The sequence below is a fragment of the Nymphalis io genome, chromosome Z (genome assembly GCF_905147045.1).
Source record: "Nymphalis io chromosome Z, ilAglIoxx1.1, whole genome shotgun sequence".
Taxonomy (NCBI): Eukaryota; Metazoa; Arthropoda; class Insecta; order Lepidoptera; family Nymphalidae; genus Nymphalis; species Nymphalis io.
The window spans coordinates 1,301,652-1,329,517 of NC_065918.1; the positions used below are offsets into that span (position 1 = coordinate 1,301,652).

The following is a 27,866-nucleotide window of genomic DNA, read 5'->3' on the forward strand; positions in this document are numbered from 1 at the left end:
GGTGGTAGAGCTTTGTGCAAGCTCGTCTGGGTAGGTACCACCCTTCTTATCAGATATTCTACCGCAAAACAGCACTACTTGGTATTGTTGTGTTCCGGTTTGAAGGGTGAGTGAGCCAGTGTAATTACAGGCACAAGGGACATAACTTCTTAGTTCCCAAGGTTGGTGGCGCATTGGTGATGTAAGCGATGGTTAACATTTCTTACAATGCCAATGTCTATGGGCGTTGATTACCACTTAGCATCAGGTGGCCCATATGCTCGTCCGCCTTCCTATTCTATAATAAAAAAAGTCTCATATTACAATTGTATTAAAAAAATTATCAAGTAAGACTTTTTTAAAAAATGAATAAGAATTAGTTTTTATATAAAACGGACGGCTTAAATGGCACTGGTTTAAAATTCAGTTGCAATATAAACCCACACTAACTTAAGCTGGTACAGGTTAAGTTAAAGAAAAGCTTGTAAAAATTAGTTTAATTTTATAATAGGTATAATTATTATTGCTTTTTCCAAATTATATTTTACAAAACTTATAATTCTTAACTATTCAATTGATGTTACACTTGACATAAATATTTTTACAGAATATATTTAAACAAATTTTATATCATTAGGATGTTTACAGTTTGCATTTAATTATTCAAAATATAATTTTACATGAGATTCAGTGATTGACGTCGTTACTATCTAACTTACAAGAAAATGTCAAAATGCAATGTCAGTGCGATTCTTCGAGGTATTTTTCATATTCCGTCTGATTCATTAGCTGCTGGAGCTCATCTGGCGTGGACAGCTTCACCCTGAACAGCCAGCCTTCCTCATAGCAAGACTTGTTGATAAGAGACGGCGTTGATTCGACTGCGTCGTTCTTCTCGGTTATCTAAAATTTATACTCTTAATTAGTTATAGTTTTGTGCTAATATTTCTTTCGTTTATTGCTTATTTATTCCTTATTGCTCTGCGTGGTTTTACCTATGTTAAACTCTTCCGACCGTTCGGGGTCAAAGCGGAACTCTCAAAAACCTTTCCTAATTATTATTTTTTCCAACTGGACGGGATTTAAATGTTCAAACAAACAAACACACTGTTCAAAATACGGCTAAGTATTGCTAGGTTTTTATGTTAATATTTTTATATCTAATCCATCTCGTGCTTGTGAATGAAAAAACATCGAGAGGAACCAGCAATTTTCTAATAAAATTCGATTACATGTATATCCACGAACCTGAATTGGAGTATAACGGCAGAATAAGCCCTAAATCTTCTTCTTGAAGACCATTCTACCTCAATGTATACCACGCCTTAGTATGGTTCCGATGCTAAATTTAAGGGGTACAATTATCATCATCGTTATTTCATCCGAATGATGACCTATGCTGGATAGAGACAGCCTACCCGCGTCCAGCGGCTTCACACAATCCTCACGGGATACGCGTGTGTAGACTGTAAGGGACTACCCACGCTGCGTTTTCTGGTTTATGTTTGCCACCCACTCGAGACTCTCCGCCCCAGAGGCCGTTAACTCTACGGTCGACATGGTATAAATAGATGTACTAACAGATCCGGAGACTGGCGTGTAAACCTCGCTGGCCGCTTTGACGCTCTCAAGGGCTCCACACTCATCGCCTGCCGCCACCGTCCGACCTACATCGGGTAACTGTACGAATACAACTTCTCCTAACGAGTCCTGGAAATATAATAACACAAATATTATTATGTATTGCAAATGATCATGTATTTTTACTTGACTACGGCGAAACTAAAAGGTCGACATTCCAGCTGCTTTGTATGTTGTATGTATGTATGTTCACGCATATCTTGTAAACTTCGAATTCTAATTTGAAAAATGAGGCATTGTTAGCAGTTTTGTTACGCAGAAATTGATAATGTGATTGATGATATGATTCCGTAAAATATTGTATTTTTGTAAAACATTTAATGTATTATATTATGCTGTATGTTTTCCCAAATAAATAAATAAATAAATTCAATAACTAATTAGAAGTTTTTAAATAATGGTGTCATGCGAAAAGATAAAAAATTACTAGAATATGTGAGATACATATAAAGTAGTAATAATGCTATTGACCTCAATAATCAGAAACTAAGACGCCGCGCGCCGGGTCGGTCTCAGACCCCGATGTTTGACTAGATAATTGCCCTTTATTTAGATAAAACATAACGCTATCACGATCATGAACCAATAAAAATAAATAGCGAACCAATCAAATTTAATTTATATAAATACTACGTTTTTCGTATATTTGGACACAAAATAATTTAGATATATATAACTTATATAAATATTAAAATTGTTTACTCATTTAACATTACTTAGTACCATAATTACGTTCTTTGCTGGCTACGCAAAATTATAAATTAAATTAATTGAAATTACCCAAAATAAAATTATTGTAGAATAGATGAAACAAGACATCTTCCTTAACAAACTTTCCATAGACTCGATAGTTTTTGACGTTATCTGTCACCTATATCGTCAAAAAATGAAAATAACTCCAAAACCTCTAAATTGTACAAAATTTGTTTTAAAATTCAATCTCACATATGAAACTGGGTCGAATATAGTTTCGAGAATTAGCCCACACATACTAAAGTTTAACAAAAATTAATGTAAGATTTAAAAAAGTACCGCGACACAATTAACAGTGCTCGATATTTCACAATCAATAAGCAAGCTTAATAATTATTTTATTAAATAGTCGTAGATACATGCCAGAAAAAAAATTAATACGCACCTGGGCATAGCTTGATACGCCAATGGTTCCTATCCCTGAATCTACTGACACCCACTCGTGCTTCTTTGTGTAGTAGCGTCCTGGAATAATAAATAAATAAATCATTTATAATGATAAACATAGAAGTGAACGGAAAACGCACTATGGCCTACAACGTGTGTGAATTGTTGGGAATATAAATACACATAAAAATTGTTATTCATGAAATAGATCATAAAACATGTAAGCTGTATGTTAAAAATTATATAAAATCCTCAATAAACGTTGTGAAGCTGTTGCTTCGTTATACAATACTTTTATCTTCTTTTTTCGAATGTCAAATAGTGATAGCAGAAGAGAGAAATCACTCGCTATAAATCATGTTATTTAATAAAGGAAAATATAATCTTCGCAGTGCCTTTCAGATTAGGTGTTTTTCAATATATTATAAATAAAAATCGCTTGCAAATTACTTCGCTTATAGTTCTAAATTAAAACTGCTTAAACGAAAATTTTAATAATACATTATAAGTATGTATATAGCTATCAAATAACTTTAAATATTATTTAATACATTTGTTTGAAAATTACTATCTAAGGCGCTAATTATTTATGAAGATAGACAGTTAATGCTCGTCTTTTTCGTATTATCTATAAAAATATATAAAATGAACATGATAACGTTATGTTTAAACATTAAAAATTAAATACCTAATGTGATAAAATATTACAGTATAATTACATACATTTCACACCATATAACTTACTAACTATTGGTGGCAACACCCACTTATAGAAATATTCTACGAGTGAGCTGTCATATTTTGTATTGATGTGTTTTGGTTGTAAAAGTGAGTTCTAGCCAGCGTTATCAATGACGTAACATTATAAACTTAGATTCATCAGAATCATATTTGCGTGCCTGCATGAGGTTAAAATGAAAATATAGAAGTAATTATGTCGCTGTTGCGTATGGCATGTTTGTTAAGCCCTCTCCGAAAACATGTAACATTCTTGAAAATATAAGCTATTATTATGTAATTTCTTATTGTTAAAATACTACATCACTAATAACATGAAAACATGTTTATGTATAATTATATTATATTATCTGTATCCAAGAAATTATACCCGTGGAGATTTAGCTTCTTCAAATAATTTAAGTATAGGATACGTCGGCAGCTTATTACCTGTATTTAATAACATTAATGGAGTAATTAATTCGGTTTGTGTGACCCTTCCTATCACCTAACTTTTTAATTATGCGACCAAAATAAATAGACGACCCATTAAAAGTAATGAAATTTTAAAGCTATCTTTGTAATTGGTCAGGTAATTTAAAAAATCACTGCAAAGCAAATAAACCGTAATAAACGCTAAAGTTAAGCATTCGTAAAAAACTAGTCGACTTAGTAAGTACAGAAGCAATCCTTGTTAACCGGATCGCGCCCATTTCATTTTTTACTTCTAATACTAATATTATAATTGAGCGTGAATTGTTATTGCTTTTTTACCTTTGTTGTCTGTGCTGTAAAAGGCTCTTCGGCAGCAATGTGTAACGCCGGAACGGCTGAACCTCGTCGCCGAACGCATTAAACTCCCTAGTACCATTTTAATATTGTTTTTTTCTGAAAAATTACACACAAAACACAGATAATTTATCTATTCTTCACATACTAAGTGGTAAGATTACTTGAACCGATTAAATATTTTTAGCTTATAATAAAAATTTATAGTTAATGTAGGTTGTCAAGAATTAAATAATATTTGAGGGTATTGCGTGCGACCGCATTTAGCGCACCTTTCGCTGTGCATATAAATGGCACGATGCATTTTAAATGATAATATGATTTCATTTTCTTCATTATATAATAAATATTATAAAAAAATAATGTACATATTTTAGATCTTTAGGTATTCATATATTTGAAGATGAGTTGTGTAGATAAACTATGTAATTTGGATGATCGATGTCCGGCTGGTAGATTTCAATGACGGCTTCGAATCCCGAGCCTAGCCTTCGCAAATGGAAGGAAATTTTATCGTGAACGGCAGATCACACTCTATTGTCTCACTCTCATATTTTAATGGGACACGACCGAAGACAACAGGAATATCAGCTTTACCTGTCTTTAAGCCCCGGAATGTTACATATTAGAATTATGATTCGAGCCCGATAAAGATCTGCATCATTATATACTGGCCACTAGATCGACGAGTCAATTGAGTGCCATGATAATTGAAAAGTTGATATTATTAAAATTAAATTATACACACAAATGAAAAAATCGCGAACAGTATGAGACTCATTTAAAATAAGATTTTATACGAAAATACTTACATTAAATCAAATAAATATAATGAGAAGCCATTCAGTAATTAGATATCTGTATTATAAGTAGCGTGAACATCTCAAATTGAGATTAACGACCTTGAACCCTTAAATATGTCAACACAATAAAGTGTGATAATAATTTATCTACATAAAATATAAGAGAATAGTCACTGATATCACTAGATTTTCAGTCGCGAAATTTTGTATACGTTTAAAAAGCAAAAGGTAAATCTTTTTATTTGCAACAACTAAAAGGGTTAATTTAGGTTTCAATGTCAGTATGATAAAAAGTCACAGGAGTGAATCTGCAGTTGAATCAGCATGTATTTTAATCATATTTAAATAAAAGTGAAAACTATGATCGAGTAACATAAGATATTCAGGTAAAGAATGGTAAATTAAAATTATTAAAATATACAATATTTAGGTAAAATAATAATACAAAATAAAAAACATCTACCCGTGAGCTTTTGTTACAAAATTTTCGAACTGTAAATAACATTTAAAACGTATCGCATTGAATATATAAATACGAATATTACGTTTGGTCATGTTATAAAAAGACAATGATTATTATTAAGGTGTAATTATTATTTGCGAGATAATTATAAAATAAAAATTTAAGGATAGAAACGTAACTTACTTATCTAAGAAAGCGTCCGGGCCGAGGCGGGTGCGAGCGAACAGTGACGGGTTGGAGCCGGAGTCTGTCTCTTATCGCTAGTGCACTATCCAATGTCACTATTGGAATTTCGAAACATCTTAGCTAAATATTCATGTTCACCACTATAATTATTTCATAAATTTTAGGACACCATTTAAAAAATATATAAACATATGTTGAGTTCATATTGAATTTCGACTAAGTCCACGCACTTTTAAATTTAACTGAAAATTCATAGTTTAGGATCCACCAAACTGCATTGGAGCAGCGTACTAGAATAACCCACAAACCTTCTCGTATGGAGATGAGGCCTTAGCTTTAGCCTTAGAGGCTGTTACTATACTTGGTTTACTTAATTCACGTTTCAGAAAAAATCAATAATCATCAAAAATAAATAATAATTATTTATATCTACGTATTTTAGAATATAATTATATTTTAAGTCTAAAGGAATTTAAAGTAATACGTTTTCTTCGTAATATTAATTAACAAATGACTGTTTAAACATCATTAAAGCGCTTTACCAATATGAGGCTTCAGTAAATTTATTTCGTATTTTTTACAATCAATTAATTTTTTTACAAGTCCAAATTAAAAAATAACTGTTTATGAAATAGATATAAAACAAAATATTTAGGTTGGTTAGGGTTCTTGTAATATAATATCCATCATTACGCCAACCAGTAAACTTGTCTATGTCAAGACATAAGCTCGGCTAATCGGCGCCACTGCGACCAGAGTCTTCTGTCTGTATATTCATTTCCTGTTTCCAGCGGTTTCCCGTCGTATTCATAATTTTGTCAGTCCAGCTGCTATCGTGAGGCTGTGTCTATCATTTGGCGATTCAGACTTAATCACCAATCTATGGTCATGTGTATATTTTTACATAATTTGTTGTACTAGATATATATGTTTTTTTTATTTACATTGAGTACTAAAGATATACGTAGATCAAAATAAAATATTAGCTAATAAATATAAAACATACCACCGTATACATCTTTTATACGTTAAATCTCAATTCTGTTTTTATGGGCCATAAGTTAACCGGCACTCCTGTCACCAATTAAAGCAATAGTGTTAAATGTACTGTTAACTATATTTTAAAGATATATTGGCAATAATAGCAGGGCTAATCTTTCAACGCATATAGCGTTCCACAATAGACCCCGTTTCCATGGAATCAGGGTCAGTCATCTTGTCATTTGCCGTAATCATGACTAGTCAAGTAGCAAGAGCTCGTTTTGTTACAACATATTATTTACTGGTGATAGGGCTTTGTGCACGCTCGTCTGGGTAGGTACCACCCACTCATCAGATATTCTTCCGCAAAACAACAGTACTTGGTAATGTTGTATTCCGGTTTGAAGGGTAAGTGAGCCAGTGTAATTACAGGCACAAGGGACATAACATCTTAATTCCCAATGCTCATATGCTCGCCTATTCTATAAAAAAATAGATGTATAAAAAAACAACATTATGCGTAATTTATTCGGTTCACCATAAACAATCAACATTAATTACGATTTTACGAAGAATCATTACGAATAAATAAATCTTTATCGTAGCTAGAATTGTTTAAACTTTGTTATTGATTAATATTTGACTATTATTGCGACAACTGCCCCTGAGAGACCCAGAGCGTCTTGCACTATCAGTCGTATCATAGTCAAACATTAACAGACCTTGTGTCTGTGCATCCAATTTTTTTTATTCGATTTTCTTTGATTATACGAATATGAGTTCGAATTTGAATGCAACGTAAAATATGTAACGTTTGCGTGAAATATATATTTTTGATGCATCTTTTTGTAATAATTTTTAATTAAGGTTTTATTTTTTTATCAGAGACTATATATATGATATATATCAATATATCAGTCAGCCAGGGATTTAATTAGGCTGCGTATGACGCATCCGAGTAACCAATTCTTTCATTATATCCGCATGATGCTACAGATATCCATGATAGAAAAACTGTCCCACAGGCTGCGACGTCAGGTTGTTACAGTCGAAATATATATTTTTTAAATCTTGAATAATTTTATCAAGATAAATTTACTAAGCTAAGTCTATAAAATATTCAAAATCAACGCGAACAAAGTTGTAGACGCTGCTTGTTAAAATATAAATGCGTCAACCGTAGTGATGTAATATTTTTAATTGGACTATACCAAAAGATATCGATTTACGTTCGGACATGTCCTTATGCTCGACTTATATTAATTAAAATAGCTATGAATAGCGGTGCCTAATTACAGTTGTGTCCGGTAATAATTGATTTATCAGCAGCTCATTAGATAAGTGACAATGTACACGAGTGGACTATAAAGGTGCTCTTGACTAAGAAAGTATTTTGTAATTATGTCTCACAAATAAGATTTAGTCACTATCGATGTCGATATTAAATACACTACAATAAAAATTATTATTAATAAATCTCATTCCTACTAGCCTCGATAAGAACGCCAGCGTTATTTGTATTATCGTAACAAATAAGTCCGTAGGGGGGGGGGCATTAATAGTTTTAATTAACAACCGGGCACTCGCTCTTGACCGTCACTAATGTAATTAGGCACGCGACATCTAGCTATGTACTTATTATCCAATGGGAATATATTTTTAAAATAATATTGAAGAAACTAAATTTTAACCCATTACTTGCCTTACGTACTCTCATATTAAGAACCGAAAGGTAAACAACACGTGGATCTTAACCTAAGATTACAGGTTAAAATCTGGACTAGCACTAAGGTATCACGTGCTTAATTGCTCATCTCTTACTCGTCGGTAAAGAAAAACGTTGTGAGTGCAAGTTTCTTGCATGTGTTCTATGAAATTCTACCACATTAGTATCAACCAATCCACATTCAAACTGCCTGGTGGAGTAAGCTTTTTCCTTATGTGGAGAGGAGTCCTCTCGCTCTCTATCTCTCCGTAATGCGTTTAATTGTTATTGTTATTAAATGTTATACATTAAATATTTTAATATTTTGATTAGTGTAGTGTATAACAGTTGCAGCCTATAAATGCATACATAATATGTAGGTAAGTCATATAGACGTTTAAAAATATTTTCACGCCTCTAATTTGTATTGAATATCTTGACAGCGCACACGCAAAACATTTTTTCATCTTTAGACATGTTAAGTCTATTCAAATTATAAATATGTTGGTCTATAAATAAAACACATTATTACATATTTTATTTATTCATAATTATTGTCTTATAACAAGTATAGAACAAATATTGCGAACGAATAGTTAAAATGTATTTATCGATACATTTTCAACATCGTTGAAAATTAATATGATTATAACGTGTATAAACAATTGATTGTATAATTTGTTAATAATAATCAAAGATGTAAATCAACAGAACATTATCTCCCTGCAATCAAATGTTTTTAGAACTTAATAAAAAATATACCTACGAAATAGTAATGAAGTCAATAAAAAAACTATAAGTAAATTTTTAATTATAGCAAATTATTCTTCGGCTAATAAAAAAGAAAATATATCTTATCTGTACATATGATTTAAAAATAATTAGCTGTAGAAGATGTCACTGTAATTATATCGAAACACACGCACTGCTTACTTATAGTTAAAAAGGCACTAATTTTATAATTTTTATTAAATCTTGAATCGGCGATAATCAGCAATGCTATTCTGTAAGAATTCACTCCATTACTCATTTGTGAAATGTTGACAACCGACTTATCACCATGAATCGGTTGTCAACATTATAATCTATTATGATGCGATCATTGGTATTCATAAAATGTTATCATATCACTTTCTGACATTTCACGAGCGTTTTCTGCGTCGAGTATCGAGTTTGTTCTTACAGAAGAGCCCTTAGGTATTTAATTTAGGACATCCACATATTGATAAAAAATAATGAAAAGTGGTGCTCTCTGCAGTTGAAAAAAAGTATCGCCATAGGCCCCATCGTTAGTGTTTCCGCTAGATGGCGCTCTACCGCAAGTAGCATGGCGTTGCTTGCGATGTGCTGAAGATGGCGCTAGTAGCGCTGTAAGTGGCTGCGATTCCACCAACCACGCCGATTACTATCACCTCCCAGCAGACCAGCTTGACCCAGCCAGCAACCTCACTGGAATAAAATACTTCTTGTAGAACTCAAACAAAAAACAATAAGAAATTAGCGAGGTACAGGCGTAGCGTCGAAAACTTGATTTATCCGATTAATTGGTTATCATAAATAACGTTTCCAATAATGTAGGCTATTCAAAGGGAAAAAAATCTTATTCTGTAGTCTGTGTTACCCGTTTCAATTCGTTTTACAAAAATTACACTTTTCGACCTCGATTGTTAGCCTATTTTTTTTCTATATTATTAAACTTTTATAAAAGACAATTTTTTTAGGTACTTAACATTTTTCCATCTTATTCGTACAAAATGAGTTAGTGAAATTAGTTTTGTAAGATTGAGCTTACATAATAGCTCTTCTTGTAATAGAGTTATAAATAAAAAGAAAATACCAAACCGTTTTAAAGTGTTACATGTGTGTTTATCACTGATAGCATTCAACGAGTTTTTCATAATATGATTGTATCAATTTTAACATAATAATGATACCTTACCAGGTATTATTATTATGTTAAAAAATGATACATAAAATGACCTGATATAAGTCAATTATTATTTAATACTTAAGCTAAGCCGAGTTTATTTCATTGAGTGTATTGAAACTGTAACTTACACAGGAGCTTGTCCCTCCCTCGGAGTTTGGTTAACGAGACTCAAGTAGCAGTAAGACGGTAAAACAAACGTGAGCAAGGCGATCGTGGTTCCACCGACAAGAGCCAAGATTGTATAGAAACGGGGAATGCTCTCTCCGATGAAGAGTATACCCGCCATGATAGATAAGCGAACCAGTGTACGGTATCCAATTGAATCTGTAACAATGGGATCAAATTTGAGATTTGTCTTCGTGATTTGGATGAAATTCATTTAAATAAATGCCTCTTTGGAAGGTCTTAAAAGTCTTGCAGAATCTAGAGAGTTCTCGGCCATAAATTAACCTTCTTTTGTTCTTTTGCCGCTGGTACTTTGTGACGTATCAATTGTATATCACTGTTAATAAAATAAAAAAATTAACCTCTAGGAATGTTGTAAAGCTCCTCCATTTCTTGGCAGACCGGATTGATGAGAATGATGAAAGCTGATACAAGATGGACCGCCATAAGCACGTTGCCGACGAGAGTCAATGGGGTAGCTGATAGTGACGTAATAAAGTTGGGGCCGACAGATTCACCATACACAGCGTACCCAGCTACTGATATTGGGATATATAAGGCCAGGATCGCTGAAATAAAAGCGAGAAATTAAAATGTTGAAAAATATTCACTAAATCTGTTTTAGGCAAACTTCGTTTCATGGCAAATTAATGTAATTTTCAAAAAGTGATAAGGGCCTCTTCTGAGTTGAGATAATTTGCTTTTTATAACAAATATAACTATTGAAAAATCTTATCTGTATTCGTTACTAATTGTTAAATAAAAAAAATATCTGCACATTATGTTAACTTACCAAGGAAGCTGTACTGCAAGCTCTTATTAAACTTTGACTTATCAGCCATATCATTTTGAATAGTTGGGAAGGTGGAAGCACCTCCGAAGGCGAACATTATTGTACCGAAGGCAAGGAAGAAATCCATAAAGCCATGAATACCCCAACGGAAAACGCCAAACGGTCTAATATCGTTCATCATCTGAATGAAATAGAGAATGCAAGCCACGAAAGTTGAGAAGAACGCGATGACACCCATGAACCTGTAAGTTAAAAAAAATGTATTCAATTAAGGGTACTAATTGCAAAAAATATTTTCTTAACGACGTACATGAACCTCCATAAGAAAATTTAGAATATACTAATGAAATCCATTGAAGTTCAAAATCAATATTTAAAACTTTATACAGTTTGCTATTATTTTCTGGGGCAAAAGTCTTAATGTTACTTACGAAAAGTCTTTAGGGCTGCCGAAAAGCATAAGTGGTGTCATCGCGCCGACCACAACCAGATACCAAATGCAAATGGTGACAGTCGGCATCAAGGACAAGAATAATTGCTCAACAATCTGCGCAGCCAGCAGCAAATACACCACCGCCACGCCAAATTGGGTGATTATTATCGCTAGGGATACAGCAACACTGAAAGAAATTACAAAGTATATACTAATTAATTGTTTGTCAGGTTTCGTAGTTTGGTCATATTTGAATTGACTCTTCATCGAATTTTGGCCACGGCTGCCAATCTCAAAGCTAGTAAACTGTGCAAATACGAATAAACTTTCCTTTTCCTCATTTTTATAATTCGACGAGACGACAAACCACCACTGGGACTGGGAGTAATAATGCGCAGAACCTTGTTTTGTCAAGTGGTTTCCACGGAAGTTGAACTATCAACGTCCTAACCGCGTGATGCTTATGAATTTTTTTTACCGATTTAGGACAGCAAATGTATGTATAAAAAGGTTGCAAACTTAACTTAGACTTAGCAAAATATTAGGTTAGGTTAGGTGTGCCGCGAATTTCTTTATATCAAATTTCGTTAGTTCGATTTTATTGCATGTATGTATGCAATACAACTACTTCGTAACTATGCTAGAATGTAAATCTTACTTATATCATACGTTGTTTACGACGAATTTCATTAAAATCCATTTAAATTGAATTTTTAAATCAATAAATCACTAATACAATATGTACACAATATTTGAGAAATCGTGCCAGGACCGACGATATTTTAAGCAGTTTCTACCAAATCACCAAAAACAACGTCAATTCCACAGAATTATTTCATCATTATTAACTATTTGGTAATATTGGATATAAATATATATATATACATATATATATAGATATATATGTTAAAATAATGTTTAGTACGAGATAGATTTTGAAAAAGTCTAAGTCTTGTGCATGTTACATTTACGCATTTTAAAACTATTTCCATATCAAAACTATGAACACAAACTGACCTTTTCAATATTCTGCCTCGTAATTTAATGATTTGGAACATTTAAATGCTAATCTATAATCACTAATCTGACGCGAAAGGACGTGAGAGATAATATAATATATGCTTTAAGATCTATTCTGGAACATTCATAACTCAGAACGTGTTTTATATTTATATGTAACTCGTATGAAATACCTCCACATTTTTCCCAGTGACTGTTCAGCAATGATGGCGTAGGGGTTCCTCTTCCTGGTTCTCATTTCTGGGTCACGACCCTCGATGATGGTCCAACAGTCACCAAGACGTTTTCCGCTGAATGCTGCGATAACGCACATCAAAACTATGATAGGCACGCCGACCCATCCTAGAATTAACAAAAGTATACTTGAATACACACAATTGAATACTTACAATAATTACAATATTTCTAAAAAAGAGTATGAAAAAGACAGATGTTTTCAATTTTTTTTTGTTTTTAATTCAATTGAATAAAATACAATGACTTTACTAGTCAGAATTATCGCTAAGCATAGACATTTTTGGCTTTATACAATTACCCTGTAGCTTTATCATCAAAACTATTATATACTATAATAAAAGTATCATGTTTAGTTATGAAGTTATTTAGGCTGATAAATATTTCGGTACAAAATCATTTATCAATCAATACAAGTTTCTATCGATCGCTCATCGAAGACATTAATTGCGACTTACAGGGGTGAAAAATTTTGGGTATAAAGTATAATAAAAATAACAAGTATATCAATAAAAGTATTTCAAAAATATTTATTATAACAATAATATAATCAATTATTTTATTTTTAATATTATAAAATCGCATATACTTCGGCACTTTATTACTAGTATCCCTAGAGAAACGACGCCATGACCGAAATCGGCCAAGAAAACATCACCATCTTATATATACATATATATGAGTATATTTAATTGAACGTATATAGAGTTACAAAGTATAAATATAAAATGATATCCTTTATTATCAACTTTAGAACATAAACTAATATAAACACCAGGTTGTTGTCAAGATGTGAAAATCTTAACTATTGTGAATGACAGTTATTGCAAGTACTCATTGATTAATTTATTATAAAAGTAAAAATTGTATTGGATAAAAGTAATATGTCGCATTTTAGTAACGTAAATTAAGCAGTAGCGTATTTTAAGATTTGGCACCTCGGACACAAAAAATGTCATAACCTTCAATTTAAGAAAAAATATGTTTTATAATGTTAATTATTTAATTATTAGACCAGCCGGCCTGGCACGTGCCCCCTTGGCCATAAGGTAATGCCAATAGAATTAAGTAGACACTAAAAAATTTACCTAGCATTCCTTGTAAGTTTTGATATACCAATATTTGAAAGCTCACTCGCTTTCTATACTTAATAATACATGACCATAATAATGGAATGTTTACTTAAAAATGTAACAGCTAAAATCCTCTAATCTTGAGGATCTTAGAGCTTATTTAGATCATTGTCAGTGCTTCAACCAATGCATACCGACTCCTTGGCGATGCTTACCTTCACTGCCAAGCATAATAAATTATAAACATAAATCGAGTGAAGCAAAAAATATAAACTCAGTACTGCTTTCCCGAATTTTCTGGACCAGAATAAATGATCCGAGATCAACAACGAGATGGAATGCTTTAAATAAATATAAAAATAGTCACATCTAATGAAACGTTAATTCAACGTTAAGGCAATGAAACGTTATTCATTCGTTACTACATTATCACATACATATGTTATTTTTACTGGTGGTAGAGCTTTGTGCAAGCTCGTCTGGGTAGGTACCACCCACTCATCAGATATTCTACCGCAAAACAGCAGTACTTGGTATTGTTGTATTCCGGTTTGAAGGGTGAGTGAGACAGTGTAATTACAGGCACAAGGGACATAAAATCTTAGTTCCCAAGGTTGGTGGCGCATTGGCTATGTAAGCAATGGTTGACATTTTTTACAATGCCAATGTCTAAGGCATCAGGTGGCCCATATGCTCGTCCGCCTTCCTATTCTATAAAAAAAAAAGTTAAATCGAAACCATTAATTTATTAGAATTGCGAATATATGCAAGTCTGTTCGCAGGAAGTGGTGTCTCGCAAAGCTATAAATAACACAACCCGCTTGTAATTGATTCGCAGATAATCCTAGTTATTAAAATTTATATATTGTATTTTTTATTATAAATTATAATAATAATTAATTATCATTTTATTATTATTATAGAATATTATGTTTAAAAATGCATGATTATTTTTCGTGTATTCTATGCGTCATAATTATGGACACATCGTTAATCCGATTGAGTGGAAAACTTCATAGTTTCGGTATTGTTATTATAAAATGATAAAATGACACTTAAATAAAACGACGCGCGCATGTGGGTAGGTGTCTTTTAAAATTTAAAAAGGTTTTGGAACGCGTGTTTGGAATGAACAAGTATTATATAAATGATAAATCGAGCTTCGCTTGAATTTTGGGTAATAATGTGTTTTTTTCAGAAAATACACCTAATCTATAGGTATAAGAAATTTCTAGAAGGTATTATTTTGTGTTCTAGAAGCCCCGATATCTAGTATCTTATCATTTATGGGAATAACTTTCACTTAGTAAACTATTTATAAAAATATATAGTTTTCTATAGATCGGAACGACCTCACAACAAAATATTTTTATAAAGCCTTTATTGTTATCACTATGCTTAAAATATCTTATCACGCTCTGTTGCTTATTTATCGCTATATGAAATCGCTACCTGTTTACAAAGAAAAAAAATGATGTAATTGTCAATATCATAGGGTATGTTTTATTTTAACTTTTTTTAAGTTATATTTAAGTTAAATACATAAACGTTGGAACAAGTTTTAATTACAAGAAAGTAACTTAACTTATTAAGTTTAATCACAATTATTAAATTATTATAATCAAATAACTTTATTGTATCAACTACGAAGATATCTGAAAACTCTGTGAAGTTGATAGTCGGGCTCATTAACATAACTACATGTCAAACTGGTTCTTATAAGTTCTCGTCTCGCTCGAAACCCAGGGATAGGAAAGAGACAAAACTCGATTCGATAAAAATAACAGATTCGTGGTCAATTTTGTAACGGTTCGAATTTTAATTTTAAGTAAGCGAGTTAATGTTTAATCAAATTATGAAAATACAAATAAACATTTAAAAACCTTGTGCAACATGAGTATGACGGCGGTTGTTAGTTTTAATATTTAATTTATGAATATTGTTGTACTAGATATATATGTTTTTTTTATTTACATTGAGTACTAAAGATATACGTAGATCAAAATAAAATATTAGCTAATAAATATAAAACATACCACCGTATACATCTTTTATACGTTAAATCTCAATTCTGTTTTTATGGGCCATAAGTTAACCGGCACTCCTGTCACCAATTAAAGCAATAGTGTTAAATGTACTGTTAACTATATTTTAAAGATATATTGGCAATAATAGCAGGGCTAATCTTTCAACGCATATAGCGTTCCACAATAGACCCCGTTTCCATGGAATCAGGGTCAGTCATCTTGTCATTTGCCGTAATCATGACTAGTCAAGTAGCAAGAGCTCGTTTTGTTACAACATATTATTTACTGGTGATAGGGCTTTGTGCACGCTCGTCTGGGTAGGTACCACCCACTCATCAGATATTCTTCCGCAAAACAACAGTACTTGGTAATGTTGTATTCCGGTTTGAAGGGTAAGTGAGCCAGTGTAATTACAGGCACAAGGGACATAACATCTTAATTCCCAATGCTCATATGCTCGCCTATTCTATAAAAAAATAGATGTATAAAAAAACAACATTATGCGTAATTTATTCGGTTCACCATAAACAATCAACATTAATTACGATTTTACGAAGAATCATTACGAATAAATAAATCTTTATCGTAGCTAGAATTGTTTAAACTTTGTTATTGATTAATATTTGACTATTATTGCGACAACTGCCCCTGAGAGACCCAGAGCGTCTTGCACTATCAGTCGTATCATAGTCAAACATTAACAGACCTTGTGTCTGTGCATCCAATTTTTTTTATTCGATTTTCTTTGATTATACGAATATGAGTTCGAATTTGAATGCAACGTAAAATATGTAACGTTTGCGTGAAATATATATTTTTGATGCATCTTTTTGTAATAATTTTTAATTAAGGTTTTATTTTTTTATCAGAGACTATATATATGATATATATCAATATATCAGTCAGCCAGGGATTTAATTAGGCTGCGTATGACGCATCCGAGTAACCAATTCTTTCATTATATCCGCATGATGCTACAGATATCCATGATAGAAAAACTGTCCCACAGGCTGCGACGTCAGGTTGTTACAGTCGAAATATATATTTTTTAAATCTTGAATAATTTTATCAAGATAAATTTACTAAGCTAAGTCTATAAAATATTCAAAATCAACGCGAACAAAGTTGTAGACGCTGCTTGTTAAAATATAAATGCGTCAACCGTAGTGATGTAATATTTTTAATTGGACTATACCAAAAGATATCGATTTACGTTCGGACATGTCCTTATGCTCGACTTATATTAATTAAAATAGCTATGAATAGCGGTGCCTAATTACAGTTGTGTCCGGTAATAATTGATTTATCAGCAGCTCATTAGATAAGTGACAATGTACACGAGTGGACTATAAAGGTGCTCTTGACTAAGAAAGTATTTTGTAATTATGTCTCACAAATAAGATTTAGTCACTATCGATGTCGATATTAAATACACTACAATAAAAATTATTATTAATAAATCTCATTCCTACTAGCCTCGATAAGAACGCCAGCGTTATTTGTATTATCGTAACAAATAAGTCCGTAGGGGGGGGGGCATTAATAGTTTTAATTAACAACCGGGCACTCGCTCTTGACCGTCACTAATGTAATTAGGCACGCGACATCTAGCTATGTACTTATTATCCAATGGGAATATATTTTTAAAATAATATTGAAGAAACTAAATTTTAACCCATTACTTGCCTTACGTACTCTCATATTAAGAACCGAAAGGTAAACAACACGTGGATCTTAACCTAAGATTACAGGTTAAAATCTGGACTAGCACTAAGGTATCACGTGCTTAATTGCTCATCTCTTACTCGTCGGTAAAGAAAAACGTTGTGAGTGCAAGTTTCTTGCATGTGTTCTATGAAATTCTACCACATTAGTATCAACCAATCCACATTCAAACTGCCTGGTGGAGTAAGCTTTTTCCTTATGTGGAGAGGAGTCCTCTCGCTCTCTATCTCTCCGTAATGCGTTTAATTGTTATTGTTATTAAATGTTATACATTAAATATTTTAATATTTTGATTAGTGTAGTGTATAACAGTTGCAGCCTATAAATGCATACATAATATGTAGGTAAGTCATATAGACGTTTAAAAATATTTTCACGCCTCTAATTTGTATTGAATATCTTGACAGCGCACACGCAAAACATTTTTTCATCTTTAGACATGTTAAGTCTATTCAAATTATAAATATGTTGGTCTATAAATAAAACACATTATTACATATTTTATTTATTCATAATTATTGTCTTATAACAAGTATAGAACAAATATTGCGAACGAATAGTTAAAATGTATTTATCGATACATTTTCAACATCGTTGAAAATTAATATGATTATAACGTGTATAAACAATTGATTGTATAATTTGTTAATAATAATCAAAGATGTAAATCAACAGAACATTATCTCCCTGCAATCAAATGTTTTTAGAACTTAATAAAAAATATACCTACGAAATAGTAATGAAGTCAATAAAAAAACTATAAGTAAATTTTTAATTATAGCAAATTATTCTTCGGCTAATAAAAAAGAAAATATATCTTATCTGTACATATGATTTAAAAATAATTAGCTGTAGAAGATGTCACTGTAATTATATCGAAACACACGCACTGCTTACTTATAGTTAAAAAGGCACTAATTTTATAATTTTTATTAAATCTTGAATCGGCGATAATCAGCAATGCTATTCTGTAAGAATTCACTCCATTACTCATTTGTGAAATGTTGACAACCGACTTATCACCATGAATCGGTTGTCAACATTATAATCTATTATGATGCGATCATTGGTATTCATAAAATGTTATCATATCACTTTCTGACATTTCACGAGCGTTTTCTGCGTCGAGTATCGAGTTTGTTCTTACAGAAGAGCCCTTAGGTATTTAATTTAGGACATCCACATATTGATAAAAAATAATGAAAAGTGGTGCTCTCTGCAGTTGAAAAAAAGTATCGCCATAGGCCCCATCGTTAGTGTTTCCGCTAGATGGCGCTCTACCGCAAGTAGCATGGCGTTGCTTGCGATGTGCTGAAGATGGCGCTAGTAGCGCTGTAAGTGGCTGCGATTCCACCAACCACGCCGATTACTATCACCTCCCAGCAGACCAGCTTGACCCAGCCAGCAACCTCACTGGAATAAAATACTTCTTGTAGAACTCAAACAAAAAACAATAAGAAATTAGCGAGGTACAGGCGTAGCGTCGAAAACTTGATTTATCCGATTAATTGGTTATCATAAATAACGTTTCCAATAATGTAGGCTATTCAAAGGGAAAAAAATCTTATTCTGTAGTCTGTGTTACCCGTTTCAATTCGTTTTACAAAAATTACACTTTTCGACCTCGATTGTTAGCCTATTTTTTTTCTATATTATTAAACTTTTATAAAAGACAATTTTTTTAGGTACTTAACATTTTTCCATCTTATTCGTACAAAATGAGTTAGTGAAATTAGTTTTGTAAGATTGAGCTTACATAATAGCTCTTCTTGTAATAGAGTTATAAATAAAAAGAAAATACCAAACCGTTTTAAAGTGTTACATGTGTGTTTATCACTGATAGCATTCAACGAGTTTTTCATAATATGATTGTATCAATTTTAACATAATAATGATACCTTACCAGGTATTATTATTATGTTAAAAAATGATACATAAAATGACCTGATATAAGTCAATTATTATTTAATACTTAAGCTAAGCCGAGTTTATTTCATTGAGTGTATTGAAACTGTAACTTACACAGGAGCTTGTCCCTCCCTCGGAGTTTGGTTAACGAGACTCAAGTAGCAGTAAGACGGTAAAACAAACGTGAGCAAGGCGATCGTGGTTCCACCGACAAGAGCCAAGATTGTATAGAAACGGGGAATGCTCTCTCCGATGAAGAGTATACCCGCCATGATAGATAAGCGAACCAGTGTACGGTATCCAATTGAATCTGTAACAATGGGATCAAATTTGAGATTTGTCTTCGTGATTTGGATGAAATTCATTTAAATAAATGCCTCTTTGGAAGGTCTTAAAAGTCTTGCAGAATCTAGAGAGTTCTCGGCCATAAATTAACCTTCTTTTGTTCTTTTGCCGCTGGTACTTTGTGACGTATCAATTGTATATCACTGTTAATAAAATAAAAAAATTAACCTCTAGGAATGTTGTAAAGCTCCTCCATTTCTTGGCAGACCGGATTGATGAGAATGATGAAAGCTGATACAAGATGGACCGCCATAAGCACGTTGCCGACGAGAGTCAATGGGGTAGCTGATAGTGACGTAATAAAGTTGGGGCCGACAGATTCACCATACACAGCGTACCCAGCTACTGATATTGGGATATATAAGGCCAGGATCGCTGAAATAAAAGCGAGAAATTAAAATGTTGAAAAATATTCACTAAATCTGTTTTAGGCAAACTTCGTTTCATGGCAAATTAATGTAATTTTCAAAAAGTGATAAGGGCCTCTTCTGAGTTGAGATAATTTGCTTTTTATAACAAATATAACTATTGAAAAATCTTATCTGTATTCGTTACTAATTGTTAAATAAAAAAAATATCTGCACATTATGTTAACTTACCAAGGAAGCTGTACTGCAAGCTCTTATTAAACTTTGACTTATCAGCCATATCATTTTGAATAGTTGGGAAGGTGGAAGCACCTCCGAAGGCGAACATTATTGTACCGAAGGCAAGGAAGAAATCCATAAAGCCATGAATACCCCAACGGAAAACGCCAAACGGTCTAATATCGTTCATCATCTGAATGAAATAGAGAATGCAAGCCACGAAAGTTGAGAAGAACGCGATGACACCCATGAACCTGTAAGTTAAAAAAAATGTATTCAATTAAGGGTACTAATTGCAAAAAATATTTTCTTAACGACGTACATGAACCTCCATAAGAAAATTTAGAATATACTAATGAAATCCATTGAAGTTCAAAATCAATATTTAAAACTTTATACAGTTTGCTATTATTTTCTGGGGCAAAAGTCTTAATGTTACTTACGAAAAGTCTTTAGGGCTGCCGAAAAGCATAAGTGGTGTCATCGCGCCGACCACAACCAGATACCAAATGCAAATGGTGACAGTCGGCATCAAGGACAAGAATAATTGCTCAACAATCTGCGCAGCCAGCAGCAAATACACCACCGCCACGCCAAATTGGGTGATTATTATCGCTAGGGATACAGCAACACTGAAAGAAATTACAAAGTATATACTAATTAATTGTTTGTCAGGTTTCGTAGTTTGGTCATATTTGAATTGACTCTTCATCGAATTTTGGCCACGGCTGCCAATCTCAAAGCTAGTAAACTGTGCAAATACGAATAAACTTTCCTTTTCCTCATTTTTATAATTCGACGAGACGACAAACCACCACTGGGACTGGGAGTAATAATGCGCAGAACCTTGTTTTGTCAAGTGGTTTCCACGGAAGTTGAACTATCAACGTCCTAACCGCGTGATGCTTATGAATTTTTTTTACCGATTTAGGACAGCAAATGTATGTATAAAAAGGTTGCAAACTTAACTTAGACTTAGCAAAATATTAGGTTAGGTTAGGTGTGCCGCGAATTTCTTTATATCAAATTTCGTTAGTTCGATTTTATTGCATGTATGTATGCAATACAACTACTTCGTAACTATGCTAGAATGTAAATCTTACTTATATCATACGTTGTTTACGACGAATTTCATTAAAATCCATTTAAATTGAATTTTTAAATCAATAAATCACTAATACAATATGTACACAATATTTGAGAAATCGTGCCAGGACCGACGATATTTTAAGCAGTTTCTACCAAATCACCAAAAACAACGTCAATTCCACAGAATTATTTCATCATTATTAACTATTTGGTAATATTGGATATAAATATATATATATACATATATATATAGATATATATGTTAAAATAATGTTTAGTACGAGATAGATTTTGAAAAAGTCTAAGTCTTGTGCATGTTACATTTACGCATTTTAAAACTATTTCCATATCAAAACTATGAACACAAACTGACCTTTTCAATATTCTGCCTCGTAATTTAATGATTTGGAACATTTAAATGCTAATCTATAATCACTAATCTGACGCGAAAGGACGTGAGAGATAATATAATATATGCTTTAAGATCTATTCTGGAACATTCATAACTCAGAACGTGTTTTATATTTATATGTAACTCGTATGAAATACCTCCACATTTTTCCCAGTGACTGTTCAGCAATGATGGCGTAGGGGTTCCTCTTCCTGGTTCTCATTTCTGGGTCACGACCCTCGATGATGGTCCAACAGTCACCAAGACGTTTTCCGCTGAATGCTGCGATAACGCACATCAAAACTATGATAGGCACGCCGACCCATCCTAGAATTAACAAAAGTATACTTGAATACACACAATTGAATACTTACAATAATTACAATATTTCTAAAAAAGAGTATGAAAAAGACAGATGTTTTCAATTTTTTTTTGTTTTTAATTCAATTGAATAAAATACAATGACTTTACTAGTCAGAATTATCGCTAAGCATAGACATTTTTGGCTTTATACAATTACCCTGTAGCTTTATCATCAAAACTATTATATACTATAATAAAAGTATCATGTTTAGTTATGAAGTTATTTAGGCTGATAAATATTTCGGTACAAAATCATTTATCAATCAATACAAGTTTCTATCGATCGCTCATCGAAGACATTAATTGCGACTTACAGGGGTGAAAAATTTTGGGTATAAAGTATAATAAAAATAACAAGTATATCAATAAAAGTATTTCAAAAATATTTATTATAACAATAATATAATCAATTATTTTATTTTTAATATTATAAAATCGCATATACTTCGGCACTTTATTACTAGTATCCCTAGAGAAACGACGCCATGACCGAAATCGGCCAAGAAAACATCACCATCTTATATATACATATATATGAGTATATTTAATTGAACGTATATAGAGTTACAAAGTATAAATATAAAATGATATCCTTTATTATCAACTTTAGAACATAAACTAATATAAACACCAGGTTGTTGTCAAGATGTGAAAATCTTAACTATTGTGAATGACAGTTATTGCAAGTACTCATTGATTAATTTATTATAAAAGTAAAAATTGTATTGGATAAAAGTAATATGTCGCATTTTAGTAACGTAAATTAAGCAGTAGCGTATTTTAAGATTTGGCACCTCGGACACAAAAAATGTCATAACCTTCAATTTAAGAAAAAATATGTTTTATAATGTTAATTATTTAATTATTAGACCAGCCGGCCTGGCACGTGCCCCCTTGGCCATAAGGTAATGCCAATAGAATTAAGTAGACACTAAAAAATTTACCTAGCATTCCTTGTAAGTTTTGATATACCAATATTTGAAAGCTCACTCGCTTTCTATACTTAATAATACATGACCATAATAATGGAATGTTTACTTAAAAATGTAACAGCTAAAATCCTCTAATCTTGAGGATCTTAGAGCTTATTTAGATCATTGTCAGTGCTTCAACCAATGCATACCGACTCCTTGGCGATGCTTACCTTCACTGCCAAGCATAATAAATTATAAACATAAATCGAGTGAAGCAAAAAATATAAACTCAGTACTGCTTTCCCGAATTTTCTGGACCAGAATAAATGATCCGAGATCAACAACGAGATGGAATGCTTTAAATAAATATAAAAATAGTCACATCTAATGAAACGTTAATTCAACGTTAAGGCAATGAAACGTTATTCATTCGTTACTACATTATCACATACATATGTTATTTTTACTGGTGGTAGAGCTTTGTGCAAGCTCGTCTGGGTAGGTACCACCCACTCATCAGATATTCTACCGCAAAACAGCAGTACTTGGTATTGTTGTATTCCGGTTTGAAGGGTGAGTGAGACAGTGTAATTACAGGCACAAGGGACATAAAATCTTAGTTCCCAAGGTTGGTGGCGCATTGGCTATGTAAGCAATGGTTGACATTTTTTACAATGCCAATGTCTAAGGCATCAGGTGGCCCATATGCTCGTCCGCCTTCCTATTCTATAAAAAAAAAAGTTAAATCGAAACCATTAATTTATTAGAATTGCGAATATATGCAAGTCTGTTCGCAGGAAGTGGTGTCTCGCAAAGCTATAAATAACACAACCCGCTTGTAATTGATTCGCAGATAATCCTAGTTATTAAAATTTATATATTGTATTTTTTATTATAAATTATAATAATAATTAATTATCATTTTATTATTATTATAGAATATTATGTTTAAAAATGCATGATTATTTTTCGTGTATTCTATGCGTCATAATTATGGACACATCGTTAATCCGATTGAGTGGAAAACTTCATAGTTTCGGTATTGTTATTATAAAATGATAAAATGACACTTAAATAAAACGACGCGCGCATGTGGGTAGGTGTCTTTTAAAATTTAAAAAGGTTTTGGAACGCGTGTTTGGAATGAACAAGTATTATATAAATGATAAATCGAGCTTCGCTTGAATTTTGGGTAATAATGTGTTTTTTTCAGAAAATACACCTAATCTATAGGTATAAGAAATTTCTAGAAGGTATTATTTTGTGTTCTAGAAGCCCCGATATCTAGTATCTTATCATTTATGGGAATAACTTTCACTTAGTAAACTATTTATAAAAATATATAGTTTTCTATAGATCGGAACGACCTCACAACAAAATATTTTTATAAAGCCTTTATTGTTATCACTATGCTTAAAATATCTTATCACGCTCTGTTGCTTATTTATCGCTATATGAAATCGCTACCTGTTTACAAAGAAAAAAAATGATGTAATTGTCAATATCATAGGGTATGTTTTATTTTAACTTTTTTTAAGTTATATTTAAGTTAAATACATAAACGTTGGAACAAGTTTTAATTACAAGAAAGTAACTTAACTTATTAAGTTTAATCACAATTATTAAATTATTATAATCAAATAACTTTATTGTATCAACTACGAAGATATCTGAAAACTCTGTGAAGTTGATAGTCGGGCTCATTAACATAACTACATGTCAAACTGGTTCTTATAAGTTCTCGTCTCGCTCGAAACCCAGGGATAGGAAAGAGACAAAACTCGATTCGATAAAAATAACAGATTCGTGGTCAATTTTGTAACGGTTCGAATTTTAATTTTAAGTAAGCGAGTTAATGTTTAATCAAATTATGAAAATACAAATAAACATTTAAAAACCTTGTGCAACATGAGTATGACGGCGGTTGTTAGTTTTAATATTTAATTTATGAATAGGAGGAACTTATTTACTTATTACTCTATTTGCTACTTTAATATTTTTTTTCATCGCCTAATACAATCATAAGTTTTGCTTAAAATGCTTAGTTATATTATTTTATAATATCTCCTTTTAATTCTAATATGATATTGGGCCACCCGAACGTTAGTGTTCACCACCGACCATAAACACAGTAAGTATAACAGACACTGTAAGTATAATTATTATTATTAACCATCTCATATACTCGTATAGCCAATGCGCCACCAACCTTGGAAACTAAGAAGTTATATCCTTCTTACGGCTGTGGCTGTAATTACACCGGCTCACTCACCCTTTAAACCAGAACCAACACTATTAAGTAGTGTTGTTTATCGACATATTATATTATATGTGAAAGCGTTCATGACAATATTTGGTGTACTGGCTTGGTGTATTTTTATTTAATAGGCTTGGTACATTGGGTACAAGAGGATCATGAAAGTTTTCGTATTTTTCGATTAACGCTAAAATATCAAACTAGAGAAGTTCTCTCGATATTTATCCGACAACGTCAACCGATTTCAGAGGTTTGGTATATGAACAGGAGAATGCAGAATGCACAGGTTTGCGCGCAAACACAATTGCACTTTCTTTTCCACCACAGTATTAGTTACTATAACACTGTCATCTAACGACTGCTATATTTTTTTCTAAACAAAAAAATCTTTCATTTTGCTTATATTTTTACTATGAATTTATAGTCAATACAAGCCAGCTACGAAACCCGCGAGTCAATAGGCATGACAATAAGAACTTCGCCTGATTGTGTGAAAAATATCACACTGATTTAATATTCGCCTGCAAAACTTCACATTGTTATTCGCATAATAAGCAAGCATGACAAGACAATCCACAAGCCTTATAAATAATTTTGAAATTAATTTCGTTCACAACAAAATATATCGGACCGTAAGACCAAAATTTCTTGCATTTTAAATCTCATAAAAATATTTGAACCGATTTCAAATAATAATTCATTAAAGTCACATTCATATTGATTTATCTTATAGTTTCGTTGTCAATATATTTAAATATATTATATATAATGTTCATCAACTCAATGTAATGTACTCACAGCGCTATATGTCATGGTCATTTTATGTGAGTTTATATACATTTATGCATTGTAAATAAAAAAGAAAAACAGAAATGATTATACAATTGCATAATATAATTAAACATTATTATAACAGATTTATATAATGACATAATAACTATCTCTCTTTAGGGTATTTAATAAATCATTTTGTTTAATGACAAAAATGTCTAATGAAAAATAGTTTTATAAAACACAAGTCATTCAATTTCATTATAAATATATAACATTAATAAAAGGTATTAAATTATTTATTCAATTTTTTAAGCAAATTCGCATCGCTAATTGTAATAATTTAAATAACTACCTTCTCCTCAAAAAGAGGAGAGGAGGCCTTTAGCCCAGCAGTGGGACATTCACAGGCTGTTACAAATAACTACGATAAAACAGGAGACAGATCCGTACTCCGACTAAGTCGTACCAGTTTTAACGAGAACACGTGGGAGGGCAAGTACACCGCTGCCTGCCATTTCTCCGGCGATCAGGAAAGCTGTCTGTTGTATTGAGAGACCTCCGCTGTTCGTTTCCTTAATTGGATCATCTCCATTGCCGCCACTTTCAACCTAAAACAGATAACTCAATTAGCTTCATGTCGAGGCGTTTGTGGAATGTGAACGAACATTAATGGTTCTCGAAAGAACTTTTAAAAGTACAATAAGATGGTTTAGTATCAGTAGTCTTAAGCAGACGTATTCCTTTTATTTAATTTATTTTAATATACATAATATTATGTTCAAGGTCTAATAACACCCATTCCACCGTTTACTTAATGCGTATCGTATTCTAAATTTAATATAGTATCTCAATGGATACAGTGTTAGAAGACAACCCACAACAACAGTGTTGCTACACTTAGATAATATGCCGTGTCATTATTGAATTTATGACTTTTTTATACGAACGGGAATAATAACTTTTATAGTAATTAATTTTAGCATTTAGAATTCTATCTGCGTGTGCCTGTGAGTTTCGAGTTTGTTCTTACAGAATAGCCCTACTGGTACCTCGGAACGGTACGTTACTGTAACAGTAGCGGTAACTTGTGCACAGTCTGGCTAACATTGAACATTACAAACAGGAAAAATGTAGGGCGTAGCAAAATTTACACCCGTCATGTGAACTAAAAATGTATTAATAAGTCGCGGGTTTTGCTACTGGAATATAACATTATAATATAAAATCTCGCTTTGACCCACGGGGCCGGAGCAGGAACGATTGACGAGGGTAAACCGCGGAGCAGCTAGTCATATTAAAAACGAGTTTTCTGATGTAAATATTTTGTGAAGATTTCATATCACTGGACTTATCATTTGCTTAAACAATGTTCCATTGTGAGTGTACTTTTCAATGAAATACTTGTTTAGTGATAAGAAATAACTATTTATGTTA

The 27,866-nt window shown here is 32.2% G+C and overlaps 2 protein-coding genes across 10 annotated transcripts in view; both read right to left on the reverse strand.

Moving 5' to 3' along the window:
• Positions 1–495: 495 nt before the first annotated feature.
• On the reverse strand, positions 496–5,776 carry LOC126780580 (glycine cleavage system H protein-like). The gene is made up of 5 exons (XM_050505177.1): positions 5,716–5,776; positions 4,252–4,365; positions 2,759–2,838; positions 1,561–1,689; positions 496–882 (listed from the first exon to the last, which is right to left on the reverse strand). The coding sequence occupies exons 2-5, from the start codon at positions 4,346–4,348 to the stop codon at positions 721–723; spliced, it is 468 nt and encodes a 155-aa protein (XP_050361134.1). The 5' UTR covers positions 4,349–4,365; positions 5,716–5,776; the 3' UTR covers positions 496–720.
• A 3,241-nt stretch (positions 5,777–9,017) lies between these two features.
• Positions 9,018–27,866, reverse strand: part of LOC126780356 (uncharacterized) — a 200,185-nt gene continuing 181,336 nt past the window's right edge. The window contains exons 3-9 of one of the 9 annotated variants that reach the window (XM_050504787.1): positions 26,899–27,040; positions 12,919–13,087; positions 11,724–11,912; positions 11,293–11,534; positions 10,862–11,068; positions 10,463–10,658; positions 9,018–9,853 (exon numbers count right to left, since the gene is read on the reverse strand). In XM_050504787.1, coding sequence (XP_050360744.1) covers positions 9,718–9,853; positions 10,463–10,658; positions 10,862–11,068; positions 11,293–11,534; positions 11,724–11,912; positions 12,919–13,087; positions 26,899–27,040 — 1,281 coding nt within the window. In that variant the 3' untranslated portion in view covers positions 9,018–9,717. Of the gene's footprint in view, positions 9,854–10,462; positions 10,659–10,861; positions 11,069–11,292; positions 11,535–11,723; positions 11,913–12,918; positions 13,088–18,398; positions 19,218–19,826; positions 20,023–20,225; positions 20,433–20,656; positions 20,899–21,087; positions 21,277–22,282; positions 22,452–26,898; positions 27,041–27,866 lie in introns of those variants that run through there. The other 8 variants (XM_050504779.1, XM_050504785.1, XM_050504784.1 and 5 more) reach the window with 8 other exon arrangements.

Excerpts from the sequence above, each read along its gene's own strand:
- LOC126780580 (XM_050505177.1), bottom strand. The coding sequence starts at position 4,348 with ATGGTACTAGGGAGTTTAATGCGTTCGGCGACGAGGTTCAGCCGTTCC. Across the intron at positions 2,839-4,251 it reads TTACAGCACAGACAACAAAG|GACGCTACTACACAAAGAAG; the intron begins GTAAAAAAGCAA and ends TTATTATTCCAG. Across the intron at positions 1,690-2,758 it reads GCGTATCAAGCTATGCCCAG|GACTCGTTAGGAGAAGTTGT; the intron begins GTGCGTATTAAT and ends TTATATTTCCAG.